At 44.3% G+C, this 12,120-nt stretch overlaps 1 protein-coding gene across 2 annotated transcripts in view; it reads right to left on the reverse strand.

The window, feature by feature from the left end:
- Nucleotides 1-1,059: 1,059 nt before the first annotated feature.
- LOC129708557 (homeobox protein aristaless-like 3) overlaps nucleotides 1,060-12,120 on the reverse strand; it is a 40,406-nt gene continuing 29,345 nt past the window's right edge. For both annotated transcript variants that reach the window (XM_055654363.1, XM_055654362.1), the window contains exons 2-4: nucleotides 9,006-9,295; nucleotides 3,245-3,373; nucleotides 1,060-1,780 (exon numbers count right to left, since the gene is read on the reverse strand). In XM_055654363.1, coding sequence (XP_055510338.1) covers nucleotides 1,454-1,780; nucleotides 3,245-3,373; nucleotides 9,006-9,295 — 746 coding nt within the window. In that variant the 3' untranslated portion in view covers nucleotides 1,060-1,453. The remainder of the gene's footprint in view (nucleotides 1,781-3,244; nucleotides 3,374-9,005; nucleotides 9,296-12,120) is intronic.

Genomic DNA, 12,120 nt, shown 5'->3' on the forward strand with positions numbered 1-12,120 from the left:
ACTGTTTCCAGGCTGGATCTCTATAAAGTCTAAAGAGTCAGTCACAGTGAACAGGTTCTAGACCCCTATCTGACGTTATCCTTCTAACATCATTAAAAATATTACTCACTAGTCACCCAGGTTTACATCAATAAAGTCAACGATGAGATAATACTAGACTAGAGCAGAGGGATCTAGGAGTGTGAGCACGTTGTTTCCTGAAAATAGTATCAGAGATAGATAGAGAGGTGAAGAAGGCTTTTGGCACACTGGCCCTCATTAATTAGTGTATTGACTCTATGTGGCAGTTACAATATAGATGTACAAGACATTGGTAAGGCCACGCTTGGTGTACAGTGGACACGTTTGGTCACTCTGCTATAGAAAGGATGTAATTAAGCTGGAAAGACTGCAGAGAAGATTTACGAGGATGTTGCCAGGACTGAAGGCATGAGCTATAGGGAGAGGTTGGGCAGTCTTGGACTTGAAGCACAGGAGGCTGAGGGGTGATATTATAGGGGTGTATAATATCATGAAGCAAATAGATAGGGTGAATGCACGGTCTTTTTCCAAGGGCAGGGGAATCAAGAACTAGAGGGCATCGGGGTTTAATGTGAGAGGGAAATATTTAATAGGGGCAACCTTTTCACACGGAGGGTGGTGGGTATATGGATTGAGCTACTAGAGAGAGTAGTTGAGGCAGGTAGAGTAACAACATATTAAAAAAAACGTTTGGACAGGTGCATGTAGAGGAAAGGATTGGAGAGATATCGGGCCAAATGCAGGTCCATGGGATGGGGTTTTGGATGGGGCATCTTGGTCAGCATAGTTGAATTGGGCCGAATAGCCTGTTTCCGTGCTATATGACATGGGACCTCGCGTATTATACTGCACAAGGTTCTGTGCCTGCATTGTTATGGAACGGGTTATTTAGCAAATTGATGTTCTGTATATTCATATATGATTTTTTTCTGTTGCTATTTTACAATTGTTGAACATTAATATTTTACTCTTCCTAAAATTGCAGTCTGCTGTTGGATCAGATTCAGCATGTCAATAAAGTTTAACACATTGGAAATATTTGCAACTTTGAGCTCTTTAAATTAAATTTAATTTTCTGTTCGTATGCATACAAGGATCGAGGCCAATAACATTCGCACAGCTTCATAAAAAATCAAAACTCCATGCACATCTCTTCTGCAAATTGCTGTTGATGGTAGTATTTGCAATAATGGCACTTTCAAGGAGTTAATGTCTTGGTTTAGGTACCAACACTAGAGGGGATAATCTTGATATCAAAGCGGAAGATAAACGTCCTTCTGAAATCGTCGCCACGTGCGTCTGGAAATGACACATTGTTTCTCCACCTTCTGCAGTGAGTCATGAAGTAACTCAGGCAATTATTTATAATTAAAAGCATAATAGTAGAGAGAAATTCTTCAGTGATGAAAAAAAAAAAGTTGAGTCAAAGGCATCATCTCCTGCCATCCCATGAAAGGAAAGCCGGCGGTTCCTTTGGCTTCCCTCGAAGAGCAACAAGACTGGGCGTTTTGTAGTCAGATTCAGGCACCGATTCAAAGGCGTGGCTGGCACGTGAGCTGGGGAAGCCGTGAAGGGAATAAAGACTCTTGATGCCACTATGGTGAGTCGGAGCGCTGGAGATGCCCATAAACCCACCGACATTCCCATGGGAGTGTGAATACGGAGTCATGCAAGATGAAGGCATGGGTTGCTGGGACAGTAGAGGTGAAGACACCGTGGCAGTGTTTGTTGCAGTGCTGGCCCAGAGGTTGTTGTGTATCTGAAAGAAAACAAGTATCTTTAGTAACATACAGGTACATTTCAAAATAACAAGACCAACAGTAGGTGTAACATGGCCCTAAATAATTAGATGGCTGACCCTTCTCTCCAGCTGTTCTCTGTGGGACTTTTGAGGCCAAACACAAGACGAACAGTTCACCACAGTATTGCAACTATGGGTGGTTTTAATTACTGCCATAAATAAATTGTTATCCAATTTGGTCAATTTTGCAAAAATATCCACAATATTTGAAGTCACTAGAATGCCAAAGGGATAAATGTAGTGAACTGCGAAAATGTCTGAAAAAAATAAATAATTTGGGGGATAAATCAACATGACAATACTGTACTAGGATTAAAAACTAGACGTGGATGAACTCAGAATCAATGGAGGGAAGTGGATAGATGACATTTCAGGTTTTTAAAGTGTTGTTAAACTATCTGCCTCAACGACCTCCTCTGGCAGCACACTCCATACACCCATCACCCTCTGCTGTAAAAGTTGCCCCTCGGGTTCCTAATAAATCATTCCCCTCTCACCTAAAACCTATCTTTCCAATTCTTGATTCCCCTTCCCTGGGTAAAAGACTATGCATTTATCCTATCTATTTTCCTCGTGATTTTATACACATCTGTAAGATCACCCCTCATTCTCATGTGCTGCAAGCAATAAAGTCTTAGCCTTAATAAATGGCTCAGGCCCTCAAGTCCTGGCAACATCCAATGTCCTGTAAAATCCAATGATTTGGAGAGGAAGAAATGATATTCATGTTAATTCAGAACAAGAGAATCATGTACCCAGATGGAGGCCATCCAATCCATTGTCCTTATGCTGGCTCTGTGAAACAACATCCTATTTACTCATGTTCATGTTCACACAGTAAGTCGTAGGAGCAGAAATAGGCCATTCAGCCCATCGAGCACTCCGCCATTCAATCATGGATGATCTATCTTTCTCTCTCAACCCCATTCTCCTGCCTTCTCCTCAAAACCCTTGACACCCTTACCAATCTAGTATCTGTCAAAATACCCAATGACTGGGCCTCCACAACCTTCTGTGGCAATGAACTCAACTCTTCCCTCAGCATTCTGGAAATACCAACTAAGCCATGAACCACATTGATTGATTTCCATCAACAGTAAATTCTATTTCACTTTTCCGCCACTTTAACCCAGTCTAAGGAAGGGACCCAAACTGTCATCTCTCCATTCCCTCCACGGGCACAGCCTGGCCTGCTGAGTTCCACCAATAAGGTAACCAAAAAAAATCAAAGATAATAAGGTTAAAGTTTAAACAAAAAAAGCCAGAACAAATGAAGACTTTATTTTTAAAGCACCATAGTAAATACATCTGAATCTTTTTTTATAATGAATAGTCATGGCCCTGCCCCTATAATCTGTTAGATGGTACAACTGCAGTGATTTCCCCACCACTGAACCATAACACCCCATGCCAATGTTGTACCTGAGGGTAATTGTCTGGCCGAGGGAAGATTGAGATATCATACGCTGCAGCAAAGTGGTTTCTGACTTCGTGGAATTTTCCGTAGCGTTCCCGTTTCCTCCATTTGGCTCTTCTGTTTTGAAACCAAACCTAGTGTGAGAGAAAATACGGAGATAAATGAGAGGTTATATAAACTGCTTGTAGTTCTCTGCCACCAAATACAAGAGAATCCTGCACCCAGGTTGGTGATTGCAGGTCCTTCTACTCCTGGCTTTGGCAGAAGTACCGAGAGGAACAGTGACCATGCGTGACGTCAACAGGAAACCTCTACTTCCTTACAAGATTGAGGGGATTCAGGATGTCTTTGAATACTTGATCGAACTTTTACAGTTGTACGGGAGAGAGCACATTGACTGGTTGCATCATAGCATGGATTGATAACTCAAATGTCCAGGAACAAAGGAGACTACAGAGAATGGTAGACACTGCTGATCCATCACAGGCACTGACCTCCTCACCACTGAAGGGAACTACAGGGGCACTGCCTCACAAATGCAGCCAATGTCATCAAAGACCCGCGCCATCTTGGCCACACTGTAATCTCGCTGCTATCATCAGGAAGAAGGTACAGGAGCCTGATAACTGTGACGTCCAGGTTCCAGGCTAACTTCTTCCCAGCAATCAGCAGGCTCTTGAACACTGCACAACACTAATCTATGCAACTACAGGCTTTGTTTAAATTGCACTGCATATGTTTGTTTGCTGCACTGCAGCTAAGTCAAACCCTCTAAACCTTTCCTATCTATGTACCCGTCCAAATGTCTTCTCAATTCTGCTTTTGTACCTGCTTCAAGAACCTCCTCTGACAGTTTGTTCATATACCCATCCCCTCTATGTGACAAGGTTGCCCCTCAGGTTTCTATCAAAGTGGAAGTGAGACATTTTGATGTAGTACTTACTGCAGGAGTGCCACACTCCCTGAGAGTTGGTGTTGAGGGAGCACCGGGTGTTGCAGGATCAACACCAAAGAAATACTGATATCATTGTCATCACAATGGTTTTCTCCTGAACCGTGTGCTGCCATATGAACAGCATTTAACTTGGTTAAATCAGTGGCCATGGTGAGGCAGTAATTCATTGGCAATGAGAAGTTGTAAACAAAACTACTTGTTTCCTACAGCTGATGCCATCAGTCTGGGTGGCACAGTGGCATGATGGCACAGTGACACAGTGACACAGTGACACAGTGACACAGTGGCACGGTGGCACGGTGGTACAGCTGTAGAGTTGCTGCCTTGCAGCGCCAGAGATCCGGGTTTGATCCCAACTACGGGTGCTGTCTGTAATGAGTTTGTATGTTCTCCCCGTGACCTGCATGACTTTTCTCCGAGATCTTCAGTTTCCTCCCACACTCCAAAGACGTACAGGTTTGTAGGTTGATTGGCTTGGTATAAATGTAAAAATTGTAAACAGAAATTGTCCCTAATGTGTGTAGGATAGTGTTAATGCTGGTCGACATGGACTCAATGGGCTGAAGGGCCTGTTTCCGCGGTGTGTCTCTGCAGTAAACTATAGTCAGATTGGTTTTATCTGCCGTAACAAACTAGGACTCACTCAACCAATTACCAATTCAGTAACTATGACAAAGGCTTTTTATATTGCTCTGGTCATAGTCATACAGCATGGAAACAGTCCTTCTGCCCAACTCATCCACACTGACCAAGCTGCCCCCTCTGAGTTAGTCCCATTTGCCTATGTTTGGCCATGTCCATCTGAAGTGATTTAATTTGGTTGCATGGCTTGAAGGTTCAGTGAGATGAAGTCCCATCAGGTGGGATGGACATCACCTTGGCCTCAGATACAGTCCATCGTTGACAATGTTTCCCCAGCATTTCCAGAGAAGTTATAACTCAGCTGAAAAGTGAAAGATATTTTACTTGTTTTACAGCATGAAGTAAATCTGAAATGTCATTTTGCATGCATTCCATTATGTCCAGTTGCTGGTGGAACTAGGACAACCAGCTTGAATTGTAGCAAGATGCCAAGGTGGAAATGATAGGAAGGGTTTAGAGATATATGGGCCAAATGCAGGCCAATGGGATGAGCCCAGAATGTCAACTTGGTCAGCATGGGCCTGTTTCTGAACTGTATAGTTCGATTACTCCATCACTAAATAAAGTCAGATAATCTATGTATTAATTTGGTTTCTCTATGGGAGAATGTTGATTAGGAGACTAGGAGACCATTCTGTTCTTCCAATTTTTTCATGGAATCTTTAACAGCTACCATGGCAGCTTGGTCAAAGCAAGGTTCATCCAAAGCACCATGCAGCTTTTCCTCCACCTTGTGATGAAATATTAACATTGAGCATGTTTCTGAATACAGGAGACTAAGCACACGGATTCCAGAGTTCATGCAGTCAATTACTGACTGACAAAAAACTGATACAAAATATTGAGTGGTGTGATGTTGTTCCAGTGTGAATTCTGGAAGAGAACAATGAAACTAGATAAACGGCAAATGTTGTCAAATACGTGAATGTGAGATCATGGTGGACCACCGCTAAATGCAAAATCCATTATACTGGGAATGGAGACACAGAGACTGCCAATGCTGGGATCTTGGTCAAGAAACACAAAGTGCTGGAGGACCTCAGCCTGAAGACAGGTTGTGGCCAGAAACATTGCTGTTCCCTCCACATGTCCCTGACTCGCTGAGTTCCTCCAGCACTTTGCTTTTGTATGTACAATTCCTTAGTTTAGTTTTAGTTTAGTTTAGAGGTACAGTGTGGAAACTGGCTCTTTGGCCCACCGAATCCATGGCGACCAACCATCACCCGAGCACGAGTTCTATCCTACACACTAGGGACAAATTTATTTTACAGGAGTCAATTAACCTACAATTCAGTCCGTCTTTGGAATGTGGGAGCAACCGGAGGAAACCCACACAGTCACAAGCAGAACATGCAAACTCCACACAGGTAGCACCCGGGTTGCTGGCACTACAAGGCAGCAACTCTACCGCTGCACCACTGTGTCACCCTATCTGCTGTCATGCCTGTGAATGTGTGATTGACTGTCTAAGTTGGCGTGATCATGAATACATCCCTAGGTCTCTGCATTAGTGTGTGCATATCTCCTCTGTAGTGAAACATAAAAACATAGAAACATAGAAAATAGGTGCAGGAGTAGGCCATTCGGCCCTTCGAGCCTGCACCGCTATTCAATATGATCATGGCTGATCATCCAACTCAGTATCCTGTACCTGCCCTCTCTCCATACCCTCTGATCCCTTTAGCCACAAGGGCCACATCTAACTCCCTCTTAAATATAGCCAATGAACTGGCCACAACTACCTTCTGTGGCAGGGAGTTCCAGAGATTCACCACTCTCTGTGTGAAAAATGTTTTTCTCATCTCGGTCCTAAAGGATTTCCCCTTTATCCTTAAACTGCGACCCCTTGTCCTGGACTTCCCCAACATCGGGAACAATCTTCCTGCATCTAGCCTGTCCAATCCCTTAAGAATTTTGTAAGTTTCTATAAGATCCCCCCTCATTCTTCTAAATTCTAGCGAGTACAAGCCGAGTCTATCCAGTCTTTCTTCATATGAAAGTCCTGCCATCCCAGGAATCAGTCTGGTGAACCTTCTCTGTACTACCTCTATGGCAAGAATGTCTTTCCTCAGATTAGAAGACCAAAACTGTACGCAATACTCCAGGTGTGGTCTCACCAAGACCCTGTACAACTGCAGTAGAATCTCCCTGCTCCTATACTCAAATCCTTTTGCTATGAATGCTAACATACCATTCGCTTTCTTCACTGCCTGCTGCACCTGCATGCCTACTTTCAATGACTGGTGTACCATGACACCCAGGTCTCGCTGCATCTCCCCCTTTCCCAATCGGCCACCATTTAGATAATAGTCTGCTTTCCTGTTTTTGCCACCAAAGTGGATAACCTCACATTTATCCACATTATACTGCATCTGCCATGCATTTGCCCACTCACCCAGCCTATCCAAGTCACCTTGCAGCCTCCTAGCATGCACCTCACAGCTAACACTGCCCCCCAGCTTCGTGTCATCCGCAAACTTGGAGATTTGGCATTCAATTCCCTCGTCCAAATCATTAATATATATTGTAAATAGCTGGGAGATACATGTATCTCCATGTGTGCACCTGTCCCTGTAGGTGTGTGTATCTGTTTTCCTGCTCACATGCATTTACCATATTCCTCTTTGTATGTATGTGTAAGATCCATCTCAGCAAGTGCATTTGGTACACGTAGACACAGGAAACTGTAGGTTTTAAATCCTGAGCAAAACACACAAAATGCTGGAGTACCTCAATGGGTTAAGAAGCATTTCCTGGGAACATGGATAGGGAATGTTTTGGCTCAGAAGGGTCCCGACACGAAACGTCGCCTATTCGTGTTCTCCAATAGTCTGCCTGGCTCCAGCATTCTGTGTCTTTTGTTCCATCTGATTAATGGTGTTTGCGTGAAATGTATATGTTTTTGTTTTGCTGCATGTACTGTGCATGTGCCTCTTTCTCTGCCCATATATATTTGCGCATTTGTGAATTTAGTTTATTGTGTCGTGTACTGAGGTACAGTGAAAATCCTTTGTTCTGTGCTGACCATGTGTACAAATGTGAGAGTGGGAGGGTTCTTTCAGAAAGGAAGTGGTGTAGCCGTTAACCAAGTTCATATCCTCCATTGATTCCACCTGGGAATTGGTGAGAATGCCTTGAGATTCCTGGTTCATCAGCTTCTCGCAATGCCTGCCATCTTTCTCCTCCAGTACTGGTCCGCCACCGATTTCCCAGCACCCTAGGTTCCACAGCCTTGCCGTATTATCTGTTTTGCTGCACGAACCGAGGGCACAGCCTCGGAGGGCCGAGATGCCGGACTGCAAAGTTGGCCTCAGATGTCGGCTCTGGGAATGGATCTGCCAACTCCTGCCGAGCCAGATTTCCAAACCACCGGCCGCAGGAAACAAATTCAACTCACGGATCGGCCGAGCAAGTCCCGGTGAGATCCGAATCAACCACCTCACCCGGCCTACGCACCATATTTTCGGGTGGACCTCCAGGGGCGATTTCAAGTGCGTTCTCGTAACTTGGTCTGGATCGGTGGTGGACCTGCACTTGCTCCATTAGGCACATGGTTCCATATTTCACAGTATACAACGTCTCTTACTTTGGTGTTCTTCACAGGGGGGCTGACATAAAACAAGCTATCATCACTATTGCCACCACTAACATGTAGTTCCTTGGCTGGAGGTTAAATTAGAACTGCCAGTGTGACTTTGGCCAGCAGGCCACATGGAGATCTAAGGAAAAATTGGGCAGTTCGACTTTGGCACAAGTGGTAGAGTTGTTGCATCACAGCGCCAGAGTCCCAGGTTTGATCCTGAGCTCAGATGCTGTTTGTGTGGAGTTTGCACGATTTCCCTGTGACCACATTAGTCTCCTCCACGGGCTCCGGTTTTCTCCCACATCCCAATATTGCGCGGGTTTGTACATTAATTAGCCTCTGTAAATTTCCCCATTTCCCCTCGTGTGTAGAGAATGTATGTGAAAGTGGGATACCAAGAACCAATGTGAAAGGGTGATCGATAGTTGGCTTGGACTCGCTGGGCCGAAGAACCTGTTTCCATGCCATATGTTTCAATTAATCATAAAATAACCTCCTTAGTGTGTGCCTGCCTCAAGAGGGTGCCCAGAATTGGCCAAATATCCCACAGCTTCTAACTTTCACCATCAGCTTCCATCAACCGTACCTGGACCCTGGCTTCCGTCAGCTCAGTGCCTAGAGCCAGCTGTTCTCGAGCATACACATCTGGATAGTGAGTTTTCTGAAACACCTTCTCCAGCTCCTCCAGCTGATAGCTGGTGAACGTGGTTCTGTTGCGCCTCTTCTTGTTTTTGCTGCCGGTCTCTCCCTCACTCCGCTCACTTGCAATCTCACTCCCTGGGGAATCTTTCAGCTTCGCACAGACTTTCAGCGGGTCTTGGTGAACGGAATCCATAAGATGATAGTCAATGGCTTTTGAAACCTTGACATTCAGTGCTAAAGAAAAACAAAACGGGTGTAAATTGGGACTCTTTGAACAAAAAATGTGAATGATCAAATAACATTGATGAGATTTCACAAACTGTTATCGAATAATTGGATAGCATTCTGCTTCTGTTCATCACAAAGTGATGCACGCGGATATAACGCAGCATAAACTGCGTTAGTCACCTATCCATGTTCTCCACAGATGCTGCCTGACCCGCTGAGTTACTCCAGCATGTTGTGTCATTTTTGTAAACCAACATCTGCAGTTCCTTGTTTCAACATGTATGTATAAAATCATACAATTCGTCAGGACATTTCCCTGGTATCCAACAATTTTCCAGGCATTAATTGAAGATGCCAAATTCAGAAAGCGAGTATTATATGGCAGGCACAAAATAACAAGAGAAATAACAAACAGTATTCTTGCTTTCATCAGTTGAGACATTAACACAATAATCAGAAAGTCATGTTGCAGCTTTGTAAATCTTTGGATAGGCTGCACTTTGGTTAAGAAACCATGACCACCAGGTAAAGAACAGCTTCGTACCAGCAACTATCAGGCTCTTGAACACTGCACAACTGTAAACTCAGCAGCTATGATCTTCTACACACCGTGTCTTTGGTTGCACTATAGACTTCTTCCGCACTATTATGGTTACCCAGGATTATGGTGATTTATTTATTGTATAATTGATTATTATAAATTTATATCTGTGTGTTATTGCATTTATGGGGCTGTTAAGCTGCAAGAATAATTTAACTGTTCCATTCTCCCGATTTGACAATCACAGACAACTATTCCACAGAATTCTGAAGTGAATCAAGACTATGAGGAATGGACTTTAAATAGTATTAATGCCACATAGAGCAACAACACACATACTATTAACACCACAGAGAGCAACAACACACATACTATTAACACCACATAGATCAACAACACAAAAAAAAAGATTATTTTCAGAATCGAGGGTCAAAATCTACAAATCCGTGTAGACATGAGATTAGACTTCAGACATATAGTGCGGAAACAGGCACTTCAGCCTACCAAGCCTGCACTAACCAGCAATCACCCCATACACTAGCACTATCCTACACACGAAGGACAATTTACAATTTTATGAAGCCAATTAACCTACAAACCCACACATATTTGGAGCATGGGAGAAAACCAGAGTACCTGGAGAAAACCCACGTGGTCACAGGGAGAACGTACAAACTCTGTACAGACAGCACCTGTAGTTAGGGTCAAACTCGGGTCCAACTGGTGTTGCAAAGCAGCAACTCAACCGCTGTGGCACTGTGCCGCCTGAGATTGTTTAGTTAGAAGGTGAAATACTTTTTGTTCAGTAATAATTCATTGAACAGTAGAATTGTACTAATATGTATAGGAAAGAACTGCAGATGCTGGTTTAAATCGAAGATAGACACAAAATGCTGGAGGAACTCAACGGGCAGGCAGCATCTCTGGAGAGAAGGAATGGGTGATGTTTCGAGTCAAGACCCTTCTTCAGACTGATGTCAGCAGGAGAGTGGGATGGTGGAGATAAAATGTAGTCGGAGACAGTAAGACTGGACGGAGAACTGGGAAGGGGGAGGGGATGGAGAGAGAGGGAAAGCAAGGGTTACTTGAAGTTAGAGAAGTCAATGTTCATACTGCTGGGGTGTAAGCTGCCCAACTGAAATATGAGGAGCTGTTCCTCCAATTTGCACTGGGCCTCACTCTGACAATGGAGGAGGGAGAGTTAATGTGGGAATGGGAGGCGGAGTTAAAGTGTTGAGCAACCGGGATATCAGGTAGGTTAAGGCGGACTGAGTGGAGGTGTTCAGCGAAACGATCGCCGAGCCTGCGCTTGGTCTCGCCGATACACAGGAGTCCACACCTGGAACAGCGGATACAGTAGATGAGGTTGGAAGAGGTGCAAGTGAACCTCTGCCTCACCTGAAAACACTGTTGGGGTCCTTGGACGGAGTCAAGGGGGCAAGTATAGGGACAGGTGTTGCATCTCCTGTGGTTGCAGGGGAAAGTACCTGGGGAGGGGGTGGTTTGGGTGGGAAGTGACGAGTTGACCAAGAAGTTGTGGAGTGAACGGTCTCTGCGGCAAGCGGAAAGAAGTGGAGATGGGAAGATGTGTTTAGTAGTGGGGTCCCGTTGAAGGTGGCGAAAATGTCGGAGAATTATATGCTGTATGCGACGGCTGGAAGGTGAGGACATGGGGGTCTCTGACCCTGTTAAGAATGGGGGAAGTGAAGCAAGAGCAGAGGTGCGGGTTATCGAGGAGACCCTAGTGAGGGCCCCATCTATAATGGAAGAGGGGAACTAATATGTATTCATTTGAAAGGCTGAAAAACATTGGGGCAGTAAGAAGATGTAAACTGGTTTTAATATGATCAGGAAATCAAATTAGTGTGATCATGGCAACCTACATTGACGGACAACCTGTTGGCAGGGACTGTAAACACATTTAAGTAGACCCTCCTCTGGATAAGATCCTGGTGAGATCCTTGGATCTGTTCATGTATTACTAAAGGGCCACGTTCCTGAAGGTTCATCAAACTAAATGCAAAGTCAATGTGCTGCCAACCCAGGTCAAATGCCAAGACTCGGGCAGAGAAGGAGCTGAAGAAATTGGAACACCATAGACAACTGCTGAATATGTGGTGTGTCTGGGCAACACCAAATGATCTGATTCCAAAGTTTGATAAGAAGGTCCCTCTCTCTCCCGAAAATGTCACTCTGACAAGGAAGTAGATGATGAGCCGTATTACCTGCCTACATCTCAGGCTTTGTATGTAAAGCCAACAGTGGCAAAGATTTTCTTATAAGCAATTTT

This window comes from Leucoraja erinacea, chromosome 24 (genome assembly GCF_028641065.1).
Source record: "Leucoraja erinacea ecotype New England chromosome 24, Leri_hhj_1, whole genome shotgun sequence".
NCBI lineage: Eukaryota > Metazoa > Chordata > Chondrichthyes > Rajiformes > Rajidae > Leucoraja > Leucoraja erinaceus.